Genomic DNA, 18,597 nt, shown 5'->3' with positions numbered 1-18,597 from the left:
AGAGCTGTGTTAGAAGAGGACAGGGGACAGCCAGGTGAGGCAAGTAGAGGTGGAGATGGGAAGAAAAGCCAGGATGAAGAGAACTGCACTGTGAAAAACAAAGAGGCTTTGGTATCATTAATCCAGAGGAAATGAATGCGGGCGTCAGACCCAAGGGGACAATCCTTGCCTGGATTTGACACATTCCCTCATTTGGAAGGGACAAAAGACACTGCCAGGTTCAGGCACCAGGCATTCCCACACCTCAGGCATGGAAATGTGCCTATTGCACCCAAAAAAGAAAAGAAAAATGAGTAAATCTCTCCCTCTGTTCACATTTTTCTCACATCCCATGACTGAGCTGGAAGTATGTAATGATGAACTTTCCGCTCTGGCTGGTTCCAGTGGTTGTCTTTAAGCACTGGATGGTATAAAAATACTTTAAAGAAATGCTCTTCCCTGTCTCCCCACTGCTCCCCCACCTGTGAGATGCAGGAGTGCAGCAAGGAGCAGCCTGCTTGGCTCCATCCATCATCAGCAAAACTGTCAGCTCAGCTCCACCAGCAAAATCTTTATTACTGGTTACGATGCAGAAGGCAAGAACCACACGGTCTGATTTCCTCAGATCTGAGGCTGAGTTTGCAGAGGCAGCAGTTAGAGGGGAAATAATTTTGACTTTTCCCTCAGCCAATTTGATCTGGAAATTGTTGAGAGCAAATAAATATGGAATCCCACCGTGGAATTTCTGCAGTCACTCTCCAGCTACAACCACTTCTCTTTTTTTCCTGAGCATCAGTGATTTGTATTTGGCACATGTAAAAAATCAGCTAATCCCCAAAGCCATGCCTGACTGATCAATTACACAACTAATACCTTTTCCAGAGGTCATCTTAAGAGATGAATAATCCCTTCCAAAATTTCCCAACCTGCAGCACGGGGAGATTTGTTATTTGGCTTTCTGCAGCTTTCCTGGAAAGGTCAGAGTGCCCCAGCCCTGGGCTGGCAACAGGAACACACAGCAGTGGATCCCAGACTGTTCTCCAGGTGACCAACGACCTTTAGCAGCAAAGGCTGTGCAATACAGCTGCTCTCTTTTTTTTTTATTTCCAAGAAAACAACTGTTAACTGACCCTGGACTTGTCCTCATAGGTGAAGGTACCTGCACACACACGTCAGCCCAGCAGGTCTATCCCAGCCTGGCTCCTCACTCTGCAAACAGCCCCAGTGCTCCTCATGCCCCAAAGACTTTCCCAAACAGTAATAAAATGGGAGAGGCCATGGGGCTTCCCACTCTAAACTCTGTTTTTTAAGCAGGAAAGTCTAGCAGGGCTCTCCACTCTCCACACAACAGCCAGGAAAGCCATGGCACTGCCTCTTTTTTAGCTGAAGATCAGGCAGCTCAGAGGTGGTGGGAAAGAATGGACACCAGCTCGGATTCCTGGCTGGAATTCCTCAGACTGGAGGGTCCTGGAGAAAACAGAAAGCTCCGAGTCTCTAGGCTGGGCATCACCTCTGGGCATCTTTGGTCATGCACCAGTTTTTCCTCCTGGCTTTCATCTGGCAGACAGATGGGGGAAAAATATCCACAAATCCCATCCACACCCATCCTCCTGTTACAGAGGTGCTGACCTGTGAGAATGGCCTGAGGGAAGGCAGAGAAAAGAACAAAACTTCCAGTGCAAGGACAGCTGGGGACTCGGACTGAAAGCTCTGGAGGAAGGAGGGAAAAGCAACTCAGAACAGCCAGCGCCGCCACCACCTGCCCTGCTGGCATCTCACACCATGTGAGCAATATTTGCTAATCCAAAGGCTGTAATCATCACTTCTTCCTTGCAATTCTTTCTTTCTCCATCTGTTTCTTTTTATGCAGCATTTGTCTTCTAACCTTCCTGGTTTGTTTTCCTCTTGTCTTTTTGATTAACAAAAAGAGACACACCTTATCTCTTCCCCAGGCTGCACCACCCTGCCTTGTTTTGCATGTTCAGCCTCATATCTCAGCACCATATTTGTTTCTCTCTCTCTGAATAAATAGAAGTGTAGGCACTTTTAAGAAATAAGGGCTCCGTTTGAAGAGTAATTAGCTGTCAGCATAAAACTAATATTTATGGATTCTCATCCTTGAAAACTCTAACTCTGCTACCCAGCACTGATTATGGCTGTTAGAAACAGATGGGGCTGAATCCATACAGCTTGAAATAATGCTATATTTAAAAAATAATTAACTCCAAATGAAGGACTGAATGCCACTCGCTTCCCCTAAATTTGATCTTTCAATTTGATTTGTTTGCACAGACTGCAAGCTGGGTTATTCCCGGGTATGTCGTGCCCCCCGGCACACCTTGGAGGTGGGAATCTGCAGAGACCCAGGCACACGTGAGGGCTGGGCACTGGAACATTCCAAACACCCTGCAACGGCTCGATCCCGCCTGAGGAACCCAGCACCCCTGGGTGCGTTGTGTCTGAATTTCACCATCGGTGCAGCCTTTGTTTTAGTGCCTGACAAAGATACAGGGAGGGGAGCTTTAAAAACTGTTTTTCAGATGCAGGTTGGAGAGGATGAAAGCCCTCGCTGTGTTATTCCCTGACTTGATCCTCTCTTCAATCCAGGGCAGCGTCGTCACTGGATGCCTGCACCTCTGCGAGAGCACAGACCCAGGAAATTTATACTCTGCTTAATTAAATCTGTGCCTTTTACTTATTGGCACCTCTTCCGAGAGCAGAATTCCCTCCAAGTTGGTTATCCATCACGGCGACGGATCCGACAGCCACAATGGAATCCCACACAAACCTGGTTAACTGGGTCACAGCCTGCTCCGTGTGTCTGCCAGGCTGCCACGCACGAGTTGGAGGCACGGGGCCAAACCCTCCCCTCGCCCTGGCAACCCCGCAGAGGGGTCAGCTCCCAGCAGCGGGTGACAATTCCAGCGCCAGTCCCACCCGAGTCCTGCATCCTGTCCCTCCATCCCCGTGGATCAGCCAGGTTCTATCATCTCCTGGTTTTTGTGCAAATCTGACCCCTCCAGGGATGGAGACTCTTGTGCAATCAAAGACATCTCCCACCAAGCGAGGTTCCCCCCCCCATAACCCTTTTTTTCCCCCTACCCCCGAATAACCAAGCTGAAATTTACATTTCACTAATTTCAGTAACACCCCACCAGCCAGCCCCGGGTGAGTGGAGGTGTGAGCTCAGAGACAGGGACGCTCCCTCAGAAAGGGACACCCCAATTCCTGCCACCCTCCTTGGGAAAAGGAGGAAGCAATGGACCCTGTGTGAGAAATGGGGGCGAGGCTGGGGAGGTGAGGGCAATGAGGAGGGACATGGCTGTGAGGGGAGGTGACGGCTGATTGAGGGGGACCCGGATGTGAGGGCTGAGGTGGACACAGCCCCGAAAACTGAGGGGGGTCACAGCCATGAGAGGGGGCAGGGGTTGCTGAGGGCGATGTGGCTGTGAGGGGAGGCAAGGACTGACTGAGGGGGAGATGTGGCCGCTGGTGGCAGGTGAGGACTGAGGGGACACACACCTGAGGGGAGGCGAGGTCTGATGGGGACATGGCTGTACGGGCAGGCCGAGGGCACACACACCTGAGGGGAGCCGATGCCGTGAGGTGAAGCCAGGTGAAGGTTGCCTGAGGGGGATGTGAGCACGGAGGTGAGGCGAGGGCTGCCTGAGGGGGCTATGGAGGGAGGCGAGGCAGCACGGAGCGGGCACACGGCCGGGAGCGCTGCCTGCGCTCCTCACCCACCTCTTTGATCTTCATCCTGCGGGCGCGGGTCTCGGGGTCCTCTCCGGTCCGCCCGCCCCGCACCGGGTGCCGGAGGCTCCGGCGGAACCGCTCGTAGTCAAAGCGGAACGGGGCCCGCGTCTCCCGGGCCGGGGGCACGCCGCTGGCGGGCTGGGCTCGGCTCTCGCCGCCCTGCACCTGCTGCCGGGAGCCGGGCGCGGTGCGGGCCGGCGGCCCGGCCATGCGGGCGGCCGTGCGGAGCTTCTCCCGCAGGCGGCGCGGGGCGGCGGGGCTGGCGTGGCGGGGTTCGGCGGCGGCGGGGGGGCTGCGGGGCAGCTCGGTGTCGCGGGTGGAGGAGGAGGAGGCTGAGGACGAGGAGGCGGAGGATGAAGAGGAGGCGGAGGCGGTGGCCCGGCGGGGTAGGAAGAGGCGCTTGAAGCGGGAGGAATCGGGCAGGAGGAAGAGGGCCCCGAAACAGAGCGTGAGCAGGCCCGAGAGGAAGAGCAGGAACAGGAACTTCTGCGGCAGCCGCAGCCCCAGCGCCGCCGGCCAGCCCGGCATGCCCGGCAGCTTCCGCAGCACCACCATGGGGCACCGGATCGCGGCCGCCGGGCGGGACCCGCCGCCACGCCGGGGGCTGCCGCTGGCTCCTGCGGCGAAACGCTCAGCGGGGCCCGCCCTGGGCGCCTCCGGCCGCCTTCACCGGGGACCGCACGTGGGTGGCTCCGGGCCGGGCGGAGCGGCGGTTCAGCGTCCCCCCTGCCGGCATGAAGGCGGCGGCGAGCGCATCCCGCCGGGGCCGGGCGGCGAGCGGCTGGGCTGGGCTGCTCCCGGTGCGGGCTCCCGGTCGGACGGTTGCTCCGGGGCTGGCTCAGGCAGCGGCGCCGGGGCGGTGCGAGCCCGTCTCTCTAGGCGGCGGTGGGTTCATGCTGCAGCATTTCTGCGGGGCGGGGGGAGACAAGAGCGCGGTCATTCAACACCGCCGAGGATGCGGCCGGCGAGACGAGCCTTTGTCCCCGGCCGGTCCCCCACCCTCCAGCGGCACTAGTTCGGTTCCCTGTGTCCGGACTTGGCATCAACTCTCCGGTCTGCGAGCAGCTCCCAGCTCTGCACCATCTCCCATCCAGCGCCGGGATGCCGGGCTCTGCTGGCGGGGCAGCCCGGGGGACAAGGGGGAGAAGCCCGGGGGGGACGAGGTGCTCTGGGACTCCCCAGGAGGGGCAGGGTGCCCTGGGACAGCGCACACAGACAGGGACGAGGCTGCTCCGCTCCTCTGCCAGAAGCTGCCTAGGGACGATGGGGCTGCAAACCAGCCATGCGGAAAGCTCGGCTTGGGTTGAGCTTCTCGAGGCAAAAAAAAATAGTAATAAAAAAAATAAATCTACGGGTTTTGGTTTTGCCTAATAGATCCCGGCAAATTTCTCCCAAATCTCTTGCCTGCTAGAGTTATCCATACCCCCTCACAGATCCTCTCCTTGCCGAAGAGACAGAACTCAACTTTCAGACCCCGCAAGCCGGCAGGGCACGGCTTAAACCCGTACGTGCGATCCCCAAATCGCCCCTTCTCCTGTAGGCAGGGACAGCGCTGCCCCCGAGCGCCGTCACACCCGCTGGGGCGGACGTTCTCCTACCCCCAGCGCCGTTTACTCACCCCTCTGACAAATCCAAGCCTCTCTGGCTCCTACAGTGAGCAAAATCTTCTTAGTCCTCCTGCCCGCTCATCCCAAAAGCGACAGCCCCTCGCTGCTGCCAGCGCTCACGGGTGCCCGCTCAAATAGGAGAGGGAAGATGCTGCGCTCTCCAGGGGACAGCTCCTCTCCCTGCCCATCCGAGCATGCAGGAGGGAAGCACCGAACTGCACCGAGCCCCTCGCAAGGCTGTGTTTTTGCCCTCCCCCGTGCCGGGCGCGGGGACCGGCGGGGCAGCGCTGCCCGGTGCCCGCACGGAGCCCCGCCCGCGCCGCCGCTCACTGCGACAGCGCCCGGCCCCGCCCCCGCCGCGCCCCCTCCCGCCAACGGTCAATCCGCCGCCGCGCCAGCCAATCAGCGCGCACGGCTCTGCCCGCCCTCGCTCGCTATTGGCTGGCTGTGCCCGCCTGCCATCGCTCATTGGCTGCTGCCCGCGACAGGGAAGCCGTGGGCCCCGCCCCCTTGTTTACCACAGTTGCCTGGCTCGAGCTCGGAGATGGCTGGCCACGCCCCTTTTCTCCAGCCACCGCCTCCCATTGGCTGCGAGGAACGCCCCGTCCGCGCTGCGATTGGCGGAGGGGGGGCGCCGCTACTTTAAAGAGGGGCTGCGGGCACGCGGTGGCTCCAGAGGCTGTGAGGGCTAGGCAGCCGCGGGTGCGCTGCGGTCGGCGTTCCCGATCCTCACGCCCCGTGAGGGCTCTGAGGGACCGATTTACCCACAGATTCCCCCACGAAGGGGCTCCGTACCCTGCGGGTGCCACGGCCCTGGGGGTACTGCCTCGCTGCCTGGCGAGTGGAGCAGGAGTTCTAGGGACGGGCTGGAGGTACCTTGGGCACCGTTTTCTAGTTTCTATGAGCCCACGTTCAGGTGCCGTGAAATACTTCTTAATCCGCATCTTAACCTTCAATATACCACCAGGTAGATTTGAGTGACCTTGTGAGCTAATACTGTACCAGAGGGAACGATGGTGAATCAGAGTTTCTGCTCATAAATGTTACAAAAAGCACCCTCCAACCTGCAGAATAAGCAATGAAACGGAGAAAAGGGCATCACCCACACCTGGCATCTGGAACCCCTCTGGAATAACTGGATGGGGGGAAGGGGGCAGGATGAGGCTCCCAGGAAAGGGTAAATGCAGCCACCAGAGAACGGCTGTGACTAAACTTGGAACAGCTAAAAGGGAACATTTTGTAGGCTGGAAAGGAGCTGGAGCTGCGAGGAAAGAAATCATCTGCTGTTTGTGTGTGCCTGCACTCAGTGTGTGCCTCCTGCACAATAACCAGCACCGCGGGGGACAAATACCTGAGCTGATTGCTGCGGGGCCCCACACTCTCTGAGAGTCAGAGACACGACTAATATGGTCATTTTCCCGACTAATATTGTCATTTTCCCGTGAAAACTGCTTTAAGGGGTATAAAGCAGGCGGCACAACAGGATTGTGGAGCTGCCCTTGACCCCAGGCTGGCCATTGCTTCACCTTCCCCACAGCTCCACAGCTGCTGCAGGTTTATCAAATAAACCCAAAAAAATCTCTGATGTTTCAGCTCCAGTGGCTGCCCGGCGGACCTTGAAGGTGGCCACCCTCCGAGGTGGATTTGCATCTTGATGGTTTGGGTTTGAAATTGCTTTTTCCCCTCGTGGTTGCGGGCAGGGCCTGCTGAGCGTGAAGGAGCTGTGGGCACCACGGGCACCATGGCCCGGGCAGGGCAGGCCTGGCCACAGCAGCTGCCAGAGCCAGCCCAGTACAGCTGCTCTCCATCCTGCTCCATGCCTGCACCACGAGGAACAGGAGCCACAGAATCACCAGTTTGGAAGAGACTTTCAAGGTCATCGAGTCCAACCCAGCCCCAACACCTCAGCTAAACCCTGGCACCCAGTGCCACATCCAGTCCTTTTTTAAACACATCCAGGGATGGTGACTCCACCACCTCCCCGGGCAGCCCATTCCAGAACTTTATCACCCTTTCCATAAAAAGCTTTTTCCTAATATCCAGCCTATCTTTCCCTTGGCGCAGCCCAAGACTCCCTTAAGGAGGGAGGGCTGGGGCTGTTCTTCCTTGGCAGCTTGGCAGATGCTGTATGGGCTCCTCTCAGCACCTGGGACCAGCTCCAAAGGAAGGTTTGGTTCTGCTCAGGACAGGGAGAACCCTGCGAGGGGTCCCCACTTCATTACTTTGAGCATGGATGGATTTTGGCAGTAGCAGCCCCTAAGGACCAGCACCAGCCGGAGACCATCACTCCGTGGGCTTCTCCTCACACCTAAGCTCAGACTGAACAGAAATAATCCTTCACCTTCCTTAAATCTCCTCTCCCCCGGGAAAACCTCACACAGCAGGCAGGCTGCATTTCCTCTCATCACTATTGAAAATAACAACCCCAAACCAACCGAACAAAACCCCACCAAACCAAAGCTCTCTGCTGTTCCCCTGGTGGACCCTTGATCTTCTTAGGGAAGGCCCCGGGATGGGAAAGGTTGGAGGGCTCTGCTTCCTAAGAGGATTTGGGGGCATCAAGGAGGATAATAAACACAAGTCAACAGCAGAGAGCAAACCAGAGGGATAATAAAAGAGACAGTTCTGAGCAAAGCGAAGGGCTACGCCTCGCTCCTCGTTCCAGACAGCGGCGGTGGAAAAGTTGGAGGCTTATCTTTTAATTAGGTTAAATTAGGAAATCTTTTTGTTTTGCTTCGTGTTTAGCATAACATTGTCTTGGAGGTAAAAGCTTGGAAATTGAAGGTTTTCCAGATTAGGTTAAATTAAGATATTATGCTTCTTAAAGAAGACAAAGCATTGTCTTCATGGTAAATGTTTAATTACATTTTAAAAACAATTTTGTCTGTGCAATAATAAGACAGAGCCCAGCTCTGCCCGTGACTGCAGTTCCAGATAGAAGCCAAATAAATTGAGAAATTGCTGTTGAAGGAGTTAGGAGGCAGAGTGTAATTACTGGGGAAATGGGGGTCCTGCTGCATTATGACTCTTGGTTTTTTAGAAGCTCTGGGAGAAATAATTTAAAGAAAATTACTTTTTTTTTATGGGCATAAGAAAAATAGAATTTAATATCCACCTTTCTGTGAGGAAGCAAACTACAGAATGATAGATAACACTCAGGGCAAAGGAGTTTGGCCCAATTATTGCACTCGAGCCTCCAGACTGTCTTTTAGAGAGCCTCGATGTTTATTCCTCTCTCAGAGCAGAAAACATTTCTGATTCTGGCTGTGGGATGAATCCCAGCACTCCAGAAAACCTCTCTGGCTCCCAGAGTCGCTCCAGCCAGGGATTTTTGGGCATCACAGCCATGAAAGGATGGAGCAGGCAGATGGTAGAGAGGCTCAGGGGCAGAGCCAGGACAGCGAGGGGATGGGCAGGGAAAAATGCGGAGAGGGGAAAGAGAAGGCGGAGGGAGGGAGGGAGGGAGGGAGGGAAAGGGAAAGGAAGGGGGGAAAAGGAAAGGAAGGGGGAAAAGGAAAGGAAGGGGGAAAAAGGAAAGGAAGGGGGAAAAAGGAAAGGAGGGGGGGGAAGGAAAGGAAGGGGGGGAAAAGGAAAGGAAAGGGGGGGAAAGGAAACCAGCAACCCAGCCTTGCTCCCCTGTAGCAGAAAGGGATCGTACATCTGAACACGTCCCAAAGCAGGGCAGCCCCAGCGAGTAAAGCAGACAGGGAACCTCTGCTGATAGCTACTACAAAGTGCAGGCGGTGACAACAAACCCTGCTGGGCTGCCAGCCGTGAAAGGAAGGGATCCCTTCCCTCCCGGGGAACAAGCTCGACGCTGACAGAACAAGGAGCCGTCTCCCAGCGCGGCGCTGGAACATCTCTGACACTCCACAGCCCAATTTGTGCCTCGGCTCTCTGCAGCCTGATCTCAGCACGCTGCTGGGAGCAGAGGCTCCTGCTGCCGGGATGGATCCTGGCTGCTCCCACCCCCGTGGTTCAGCAGGGAGGGTGAAGCTTCCAAAGCTGCTGTTCCTGCCCTGCGAGCAGCAAGGCTGGTGTTATTTCATGTTATTTCACTGCAGCTGCCCTTGATTTATCTGCTCGGGATCAGATCAAGGCAAACCCAGACATTTAAACCTGGCTGAGCCGTTCTGCAAACACCAGCCCTAAACTCAGAGAAGGGCTCATCTCTGCTGTGGGGAGAGTGGGCAAAACAATCCCTGATGACCTGTAATGACTCAGGACAGGAGAAACCTGTCTGGTATCGATTGTTTTAAGGCTTTAGAAACACGAGCAGAGGGCAGGAGGCTGCGGAGAAGCCCGGGTAATTAAGGAAGCTCGTTATCTGCTCCCTGGGCATGGATTGCAGTGCTGCTGCCTCGAGTGGCTGAAGGAGCAGGGAGTGAGGGGCAGCACTGCTTGGTGCTCTGAACCACGTGCTGAGGGACTGCCGGGATCCTCTGGGGAGGAATTATTGGAACAAAACACCAGAAAGGCTGAACTGTGATCGTAATCCGACCATGGCAATATCACCCGTGCAGGGTGGATGGAGGAGCAGGAGGAATTCAGCCAACACAGCCTGGGGCACCGACCTGCAGGAAAACTGATGGATACAGTGGGAAGGCAAGGGAGGGAAAGGCTAAAGGTGAAGAAAGGTGTTCTTTGGAGCAGCCTTTCTCCTCCTCCTTCAAATGATCCCCTCAGCATCTCTTGTGTTGCCAAGGAGAACTTTTCCAGGCTGGAAGTTACAGAAATGGATAAGCTGGAAGTGGGGCTTGCCCTGATTTCATGTCGAGAATTTCAGTGAGCTAAACCTGCAAAAAAGGGTTCCTGACCCCCCTCTGTGCCAGCCAGGAGTGCATGGACAGTGCAGAGAAAGCAGCTGCCTCACCTAAAGCTACAGAAATGCTACAGCCACATCCAGAGCACAGAAAATGGGATATTTGGTCCCCCAAAGCTCTGAATTCAGGGGCATCATCACACACTGATCTGCAGGTCTGGCTGCTTTGCTTTTAACTTCACATTCCTACATACAAGGTATTAATTATCTGAATTAAGAGTCACACTTAGGGATGCACAGAAGCCTTGCTGAGAATTCCCACAGTTCTCTGCAGGCAGGAGAGAGACATTTGCACGATGTAAACCCCATCACCTCAGCCAGACTCGTGTTCCATCCCAGAAGAGGGGGAAAAACCCATTCACATCTGAGATAACAACCCATTCCGAGTCCCTCACCCCAGAATTGTGTAGGAACAAGCTCTCACAAGAGGAGGACTCTTGCTTAATTATGGTAAAGGTCTACATCTCAGCAATCTTACCTCCTGTGTGCCAGGGAAAATATCAAAGACATTGAAAAATAGTACAAAAGCAGAAACAACATAAGGTGCATGGAGGAGAGAGCAGGAACATTCCTGGTTTATTACTTTCCTGTAACACCAGGTGACTAATGGAGCAAGCTGCAGCTTTTTTTCCTGGTTTTTCATTAAAATCAGCATCATCAGAATGCCTGTGTTCCATTTTGCCCTGCTTAAATAAGGAGAGGGCCAGAGGAATGCCGTGAATTTGCTCTTGTGAATGTGGAGCAACAGCCTATTTTAGATGGCTTCAGAAATAAGATCCCAAGTGGGAAAGGTCTAAGAATAATTTTTCAGCCAAAGACTTTACCTGGCAGGAAATGCAGCTCAGGCAAACCAGACCCAAAGATAAATCAGGGAGGGACTTGGTGAAAGCAAAACAAGCCCAGCTTTTCCCTGGGTGCCCAAATCCCACCTGTGAGGCCAAACCCCCTTCAGCTACTCCTGCTCAACTGCAGCAGCTCCCTGGCAAGCCCTGAAACAAGGAGAGGGTTCTCTGCAGCCCAAAAGAACTTTTCAGTCACCTTGAGGGTGAAGTTCATCTGTCCCGACCTGAGAAACGGGTCACTCCCAACGTGGCTGGGATGAATCACTGTCTGCACTATATTTAAACCCAGCCTGGGGAGGCCAGCACTGAATTGTTGTCATTGTGCCAGTCTGGTGTCCCACGTCCCTCGTGGCATCTGCAGGCAGAACACATCCTATGACACGGCCACAGCCTGGAGGTGCTTCAGCACCAGCACTGAGAACTCACAGAGGAGTTTTCTCTTCCAGCATCCCCCAGTAGCTGCTAATGGCCCTTTACTGGTGGCACTGTGCCAGCACAGCCCCTGCTGCTGCTGGGAGAGGGGGATTTAATCCTCCAGGTCCCTTCAGAAATGTCCTTTCAATTTTTCCTGGGTCAGTAGAAAATGAAATAATCTTAAGGTGTAATTATTAACATTTAATAATTCTAAATGTTTTCCCTTCCTGGTGTCTCGTGTGGTCCCAGCTCAGACTCCTCATTCCCTGAGATCCCTTGGGATGACAGATCCCCCACAGGCACCCACAGACCCACTCAGATTTCATCTTTCCCTTTCCTCCTTGAAAACTGCACACAGGGCAATGCTTAATCCACATGAAAAACCAAAAATATCTCCCTTGGATCCTCACCCAGGCTGAGCAGATCCTCCCAAGAGCCCCCAGCAGACTCTGCCCAGGGCGGTGCCTTGTCCCTGTCCCCAGCCCGGGTTTGGTGAGCGGTGAGCTCTTACCAGTGCCCAAAACAAGGGGAGGGGAGGTGTTTGTGCTGCATGAGCTCCCAGGTTTCAGTGCTGTCTCCAAGGGGCTGCGCCAGCCACACACGCTGCATACAGATGGAAAAGGCTCTGCCCAGGTGGCCGGGCTGGAAGAGGAAAGGAAGCTGGGAAAACAACAATTACAGGATTATAAAAATACCTGCCAGGTACCAGGAATGCGAGAGGGAGGGGGGGACCGAGGAGTCCTGGGGCAAGGGAGAGCTAAGGGAATTAATGTCTCAGGGCTGTGTCCTTCTGTCCTGGCTTTGGGAAGGAAAAAAACCCCAAAATTTCTTGGTAAGACCTGAGGGGACACATGGTCCAGCGGTGGAGCAATGCCAACCCTCCAGCGCTGATTTTCTCCCAGGCTTGGGGGTTTTTTGAAGCCAGAGACCCTCAGGACAGGCCAATCTCCTGTGGGGCACAAGGAACGCTGTGCAGGACGTGGGAAGGGAGCCTGGAACTGCTCATTTTTAGCTGCCTGGGAGGGAGGAACGATGTCACCTCTGCAAATCTGAGGCTGGTGCTTTGTGGCTGCTTCCATCTGTCAGCCAACAGCAAGCCCGTGGTGGCCCTCAGGGATGGCCCTGGTCGTGTGACACGCAGGAGGGAGGATTTGGGGGAGCTGCAGCATCTGGGGGCACCCCAGAGCCTGGGGGAAGGCTGCAGAAACCAGGGAAGGCTGTGTGTGCACGGCCCGAGGCAAACCCAGCTCAGCCTTTCAAGCCTTGCTGACTTCCAGAGCCTTCCCCATAAACTTGCTCAGGGCTCTTTCCATTTCATCTTGCAACAGCCCGGTGCTGGCTCTGGGCTCTGAGGGATGAAAGAGGAGAAATTCAGCCTGCAGAGTCCTGCAGACAGCAGGAAACCCAGGGCCTGGTGACCGAGTGGCTGAGGCAGCTGCCAACTCCTTGCTCCTAAAAAAGGACTTTTGCACCTGCTGGATCAAACTTTGTTAGGATGGGAGGGAACACAGCGCAGTTCCAGGGCTGGAGAGGCTTTCAGAGAGAGGAAATGGTTTTTAAAAGCACGTTTGAGAGCTGTGAGTGGCCTTGAAGAGCCCTGGTGGCTGGGGTGGCAGTCTGGAGCTTGGCTCGGGTGTCACTGGGGGACATCTGGAGCCGTGCGAGGACAGACGGAGCAGATGCTGGGAGCGGCTCCCCCGGTTACTGATTCTCACCGCAGCCAGGAGCTCCTCTCCAGATATTGTGCTGTGTTATCGCTCCAGCACCTCCCTGACACGGCCCAAACCAGATAAAGCCCGAGCTGCTGAGGGCAGGCAGCTTTAAATCAGCATTTAGAGGAGCCTTTATCGCTCCTGCTGGCTCGGAGCTGGGCGGGGGGCGCAGGCAGGTTGGTATGCTCAGCCTGGGCATTCCCCAGCTCCACGCCGAGCCTCTGAGGAGGGGTTGATCACTTGGAAGAGATGCGTTCAGTGACATTTCACTGCGGCTGGCAGTGCCAGCACAGCAGGAGCAGTGCCAACCCAAGGGCAGGGACACACCTGCACCGCTGCAGGCTCCAGCGAGGGGACCACGGGGTGGGATGGAGGCACGGCAGAGTTGGCTGGGGACACACACAGCACCCCTGGGGCTGGTGAGGCTGCTCCCTGCCCCGGCACAGGGCATAAGCCTCTGCCCAGAGCATCCCTCGGCACTCGGTGCGTGCCCAGGGCCACCCGGGCTGGCATCGTGCGGCTCCAGCTCTCCCGGGGCTCCCGGCCACTCAGCCGGAACCCAAAGCTCTCCTCAGCCCGGGCTGGCTCTGAGGAAGCTAAACTGGTCTGCGTGTGTCTGTGCCGTGTCAGGTGGCAGAGGAAGGGCTGGAATTTGGGCACTCCCGCAGCTGCCATGCAGTGGGTAACGAGGCTGGAAGGAGCCGCTGCAGCCGGGGCTGCTCGGTCTCAGCCCCACCTCTGTCATGGTTTGACACTGGCGCAATGCCAGCGCCCCCATGAAAATGCACCTTCCCCAAATAAATGCTGTGAGATGTTATCAGGAACAGAGCAGAGCAGGCCCAAGCTTAATAACAAAGGGAAAAAAAACTTTATTAAACTACTACTACTACAGAAAACACATAAACTAAATCCAGGATAAAGACCTTTTAAAACACCCCTCCTCCTCCCAATTCCTAAAACACCCACCATGAAACACCACCTGGGATTCCTGATCAAATTACCACCCTTCAGATAATCAATACTCAAGCTATCAAGGGAGAGAGAAGTCTCTCTTGCACCACAGACCCCCCAGGAAACACAGTTGCCACCTCCTGTGTTTCCATGTCACACATGGCAACCGCCCGGAGAAAATCTGCCAGTGTGCCACTCTCCTTTCCATGTCACAGTGCTCTCACCACCGTGCATGGACAGACTGCTCATAGGGCTCCTTTAAGGATGCTTTGCCATGGACCCAAAGATACAACAGTTCAGCTTCTCATCCTGGGACTACAGTCCCCCCCATTTTCCCCTGGGGCCAAGGGTCCAAGAACAGAGATCATCTTCTTCCTGAAGACAGAGGGCATCACCATTCCCTCCTCAGCTTTCTTCTGTTCTTGCCATTCCTGTGCTGTTAGAAGCTGAAGCAGGTCTCCTTGGGTCACCACTGCATCCCCCTAAAATGCAGTCTCTATTGCAGGAGATTTTGGTTCAGTCTATGGCTAACAAGAAAAGTCCAGCCAAAAGCTACTTCATCATCTCCTCCCACCTAAATATTTCTTCTTCTAACATCTCAGGTCCTGGACTGTCTCTCTTCCACTACAAATCAAGGAGGAGTAATATTTTACAAAGCCCTCATTTCCCGGAAAGGGTTAAAAGTTCAGACTCCCTGGATGGCTGAAATCTCTGCCCAGCATCCCGTCTCCCACGCTGGACATCATCCCCCACTTTTCTCCTTCTCCTCTGCCGGCAAATTTCCAGGTGCCGTCAGGCTCTCTGTCACTTTCCCTCTGTGGGGGTGGGGGGGAACAAAGGCATCTCCGCTTCTCTCTACCCTTCCGTCCGCAGGAGCTGGCTGGGTTCCAGACCCTCAGCCCCTCGGCCTACCTGGACAAGGCCGCGTGGCTTCCCCTCCCGCACCCAGCCTGAGGCTGGGCAGGGGAGAGTCTGCACTCTCTGACGACCGGAACCAAAAGAGACAGTTCTCCTGGGAGTTCTTGCTTTTAACCCCCTGTGTTCTCAGAGGCGTGTCCATACTTTCAGTGGTCACTCCAGGTGCCAATATCCAAACCTGACCACTGATTGGTTTGACCCAACTTCCTGAAAAAAAATTCACTTCCATTCAAACCACGACAACCTCAGAGCCACGCTCCCGTCCTGGGGAGGTGGGAAAAGCAGAACTGGGGAGGCTCAAAGCGGCGGTGATGCACGGCCGGTGTGGCAGCCCAGCCTCTCCTGTCAGGGCTGGGAAATGACTCCACTGTTCCTGCCTGTCTGCTGCCCTTGAATTCCTGCACCAGGAGCTCTCCCACTTCTCCCATCACATTCTGCAGACGTGAGTCAGGCCAGCTCAAAATATAAATGGGAGACCACAGAGGAGCAGGTGACCCAGATTCTGACAGACCTTCCCCAATTTAATCTTGATATACACCACCAGCCACCAGCTGGGTCATGATGTTTAACCAGCATAAAAAAACAAAGCCCAGCCTCTCACATCCCCTGAAAGCAAAGCTCCTGCCTGCCCAGCACTGGCTCTTTCCACACACATTAACATTTGGCCAACCCACTGACCCCTAAACTCTCACTGGATCTCATTTGTTGGACCTCAGGATCCATCAAAGCCTCAAACATAAATGTCAGGGATCAAATCTGGCCCCACTCAAGAAGCAAATCCCCAGCAGAGCAGCACAGCCCCATCCCACAGGCACACCATGGGATGCAAACCCTCCCCAGAGCCTGGGGCTGTGGCTTTGGGATTTATCTGGTTCCTCTGAGAGATGGGGAGGTGGATTAGGGGCAGCTGTGACTTCAGCGGTAGGTAGGGAGTCCTGACCTGACGTGGAACAGCTGGGAGGGAGCTGAGCCTGGGCAGTCCAGCCCAGCTCTGTGCCTGGTTCTGCAGGGCAGGGCTGGGAGTTCCTGGTGATCCATGCTCAGTAAATATCCCTGACTCCAGCTGAACCACAGCTCCAGTAAAGCTCTGCCAGAGTCAGTTGGATCATCCTCTGGCTCATGCACCAGGCACGAAATTACAGGTTCCTGTTACAGGCTCTTTATTAGCAGGTGATTTCACAGGAGCTGTGATTTTCAAACCTGAGCCGGATCTGCAGGTCCAGCAGATTTTTGCATCATTCTCATCCCTCTTCCACCACCCACCTTCTGTGCTCTGACTGTTTTTAACTCACACGTGAAGCCAGGTTGATCTGAGAGTCGCTGACAGGAGATGCAGCTGGCTCCTGTCACTGCCTGGCTGCTGTCACCCTGATAACCCCATTCCCAAAAGCTGCAGCCCCTCCTTTTCCATGGACATGGAGCCTCCTCCAGCCTTCCTTACAAACAAACCCAACCACCCAAAGATTTTTGACACATTTTCCTGTTTTTTTAACATTTTCCTTTGGGTTGGCTGAGCCACAGCCACTTCTCTGCACATCAGCTCTTGTTCTCTACAGGTTAAGTGATTAGAAATATTTCATGTATCTTAAGGCTGCCTCATTCCCCTGTAATGTGCAGGTTCTCTGCAGACAGAGCTGCACGAGTCGCAGACATGCAGGACATGATGAGCTGGCAATGTTCCACAGGGCAGTGGGAACCAAAGGACATCAAAGGCAAGTCCCTGCTGCTCCTGGCCACGAGATCTGCCTGGGCTCAGGATCCTGTTCCTACACACAGGACACTGATTAAAGCTCTGCTCTCCCCTGAGCTGCCCAAGGGACGCTGCAAACATGGCTCACTGTCATCATTTCACTTGCAATAACACATGAGCTTAGAGGAAGCCTCTCAGCTGCAGCTTTTTATATCTGAACTCTTTCTGGCTGAGCAATCTCAACCTACTATTGATCCAGATGACGCATTTGATTCCTATAATTGAGATTGGAATTAAAAACAAAAAGCGTTTCTATTTCTCCCAGCGAGTTTGTTTCTCACGTGTGACAGCTCGGAGCGTGCATCACTCGGGCTTTTGCCGTGATTAAAGTGAAGGAATTTTTTAAAAGTGGGAAGCTGTGACTGCTCCAGCCCAAAAGTCAGTGATGATGGAGGCAAAATACCTGGGTGTTCTCTCACCCATCACCTTTCAAACATCAGGCAGCTGCTGAAGTTGTTTTTTGGGGATCATGGAACAGTTTGGGTGGGAAGGGACCTTAAAAATCATCTCATTCCCAGCCCTGGATGGGCAGGGACACCTCCCGCTGTCCCAGGGTGCTCCAGCCTGGCCTTGGGCACTGCCAGGGGTCCAGGGGCAGCCACAGCTGCTCTGGGCACCTGTGCCAGGGCCCCGCCTCCCTCACAGGGAAGGGTTTCTCCCTAACATTTCATCCAATCCCACTTTCTTTGAGCTTTAACCCATTCCCCTTTGTCCAGTCGAGCAGGAATTTGGAAAGAATAAAATAGAAATAAACCCATGGGCAGCTGAGAATCAAACAAGAACGTTCTGATGCCGCAGGCTCAGTGATCCTCCCTTGCTGCTTTCTCCTGGTCCAAGAGAATTTCCAGCAGCTGAAGTGGACAGAAATTCCCCAGTTTCCCACGGAATAACCACTGACTCAGAGGAGAAAGTCTCTGATTCCGGAGCAAGCCTGGAGCCCCTCCTCCCTGAGTAGCAAAGTGAGCTGGCACTTGCTCACTTCGGATCTTTCTGTAGGTATTGCATTGATGGAGAAAGTGCTGTGTACCCACTTGGTTATTTGCCATAAAAAGGTTAAAAAAAAAAAAAAGCTTATTAAAATCCTGCACCTCTGGGACTGCCTGTGAAAGGCGTGTGATGACTCCAGCAGAGAAGTGATCAGCCTGCAATAATTTAGATGTTCCTGTTGCTATGGATACTTTCTTTAAGTGAAGCATACCATTATGATTTAAATTTCCAGTAACTCACAAAAAAAAAAAAAAAAAGCACATTAAAAGTAATAAAAAATGCCAGAGACGCAACTGTTTTATTCCTTGCTGTCACTTCTACTCGTGCTGTGACAGTGATGAAATTGCCACCTTGGAGCAGGTTTAATTCTTCTGCTCATTTATTCCATTAATTACACCTGGGGTTCGTGGCTGTGATCGAGGCGGGGGCCTGGTGGTGGGCTTGGAGCGGGGATGTGACACTGGGATGTGACACTGGGAGCTGGGATGTCACACTGGGATGTGACACTGGGAGCGGAGGTGTGACACTGGGATGTGACACTGGGATGTGACACTGGGAGTGGAGGTGTGACACTGGGAGTGACACTGGGAGCAGGGATGTCACACTGGGATGTGACACTGGGAGTGGAGGTGTGACACTGGGAGCAGGGATGTCACACTGGGAGCTGGGATGTGACACTGGGAGTGACACTGGGAGCTGGGATGTCACACTGGGAGCTGGGATGTGACACTGGGTGTGGAGGTGTGACACTGGGAGTGACACTGGGAGCAGGGATGTCACACTGGGAGTGGAGGTGTGTCACTGGGAGTGGGATGTGACACTGGGAACTGGAATATGACACTGGGAGTGACACTGGGAG

The 18,597-nt window shown here is 54.4% G+C and overlaps 1 protein-coding gene and 1 long non-coding RNA gene across 5 annotated transcripts in view; one reads left to right on the top strand and one right to left on the bottom strand.

The window, feature by feature from the left end:
• Positions 1 to 5,672, bottom strand: part of MAN1C1 (mannosidase alpha class 1C member 1) — a 54,834-nt gene extending 49,162 nt beyond the window's left edge. Inside the window, exons 1-3 of one of the 4 annotated variants that reach the window (XM_053964369.1) lie at positions 5,354 to 5,670; positions 3,724 to 4,642; positions 3,502 to 3,606 (exon numbers count right to left, since the gene is read on the bottom strand). In XM_053964369.1, the coding sequence (XP_053820344.1) occupies positions 3,502 to 3,606; positions 3,724 to 4,290 (672 nt within the window). In that variant the 5' untranslated portion in view covers positions 4,291 to 4,642; positions 5,354 to 5,670. Of the gene's footprint in view, positions 1 to 3,501; positions 3,607 to 3,723; positions 4,643 to 5,353 lie in introns of those variants that run through there. The other 3 variants (XM_053964370.1, XM_053964372.1, XM_053964373.1) reach the window with 3 other exon arrangements.
• Positions 580 to 2,695, top strand: LOC128799743 (uncharacterized). Its single transcript, XR_008434814.1, has 2 exons — positions 580 to 1,763; positions 2,272 to 2,695. It is a non-coding gene; the product is annotated as an uncharacterized LOC128799743 (long non-coding RNA).
• Positions 5,673 to 18,597: the final 12,925 nt, after the last annotated feature.

This window comes from Vidua chalybeata, chromosome 25 (genome assembly GCF_026979565.1).
Source record: "Vidua chalybeata isolate OUT-0048 chromosome 25, bVidCha1 merged haplotype, whole genome shotgun sequence".
In the NCBI taxonomy this organism is placed as follows: domain Eukaryota; kingdom Metazoa; phylum Chordata; class Aves; order Passeriformes; family Viduidae; genus Vidua; species Vidua chalybeata.
The sequence above is the reverse complement of the archived record's forward strand: the minus strand, read 5'-3'. Positions and strand labels throughout refer to the sequence as shown.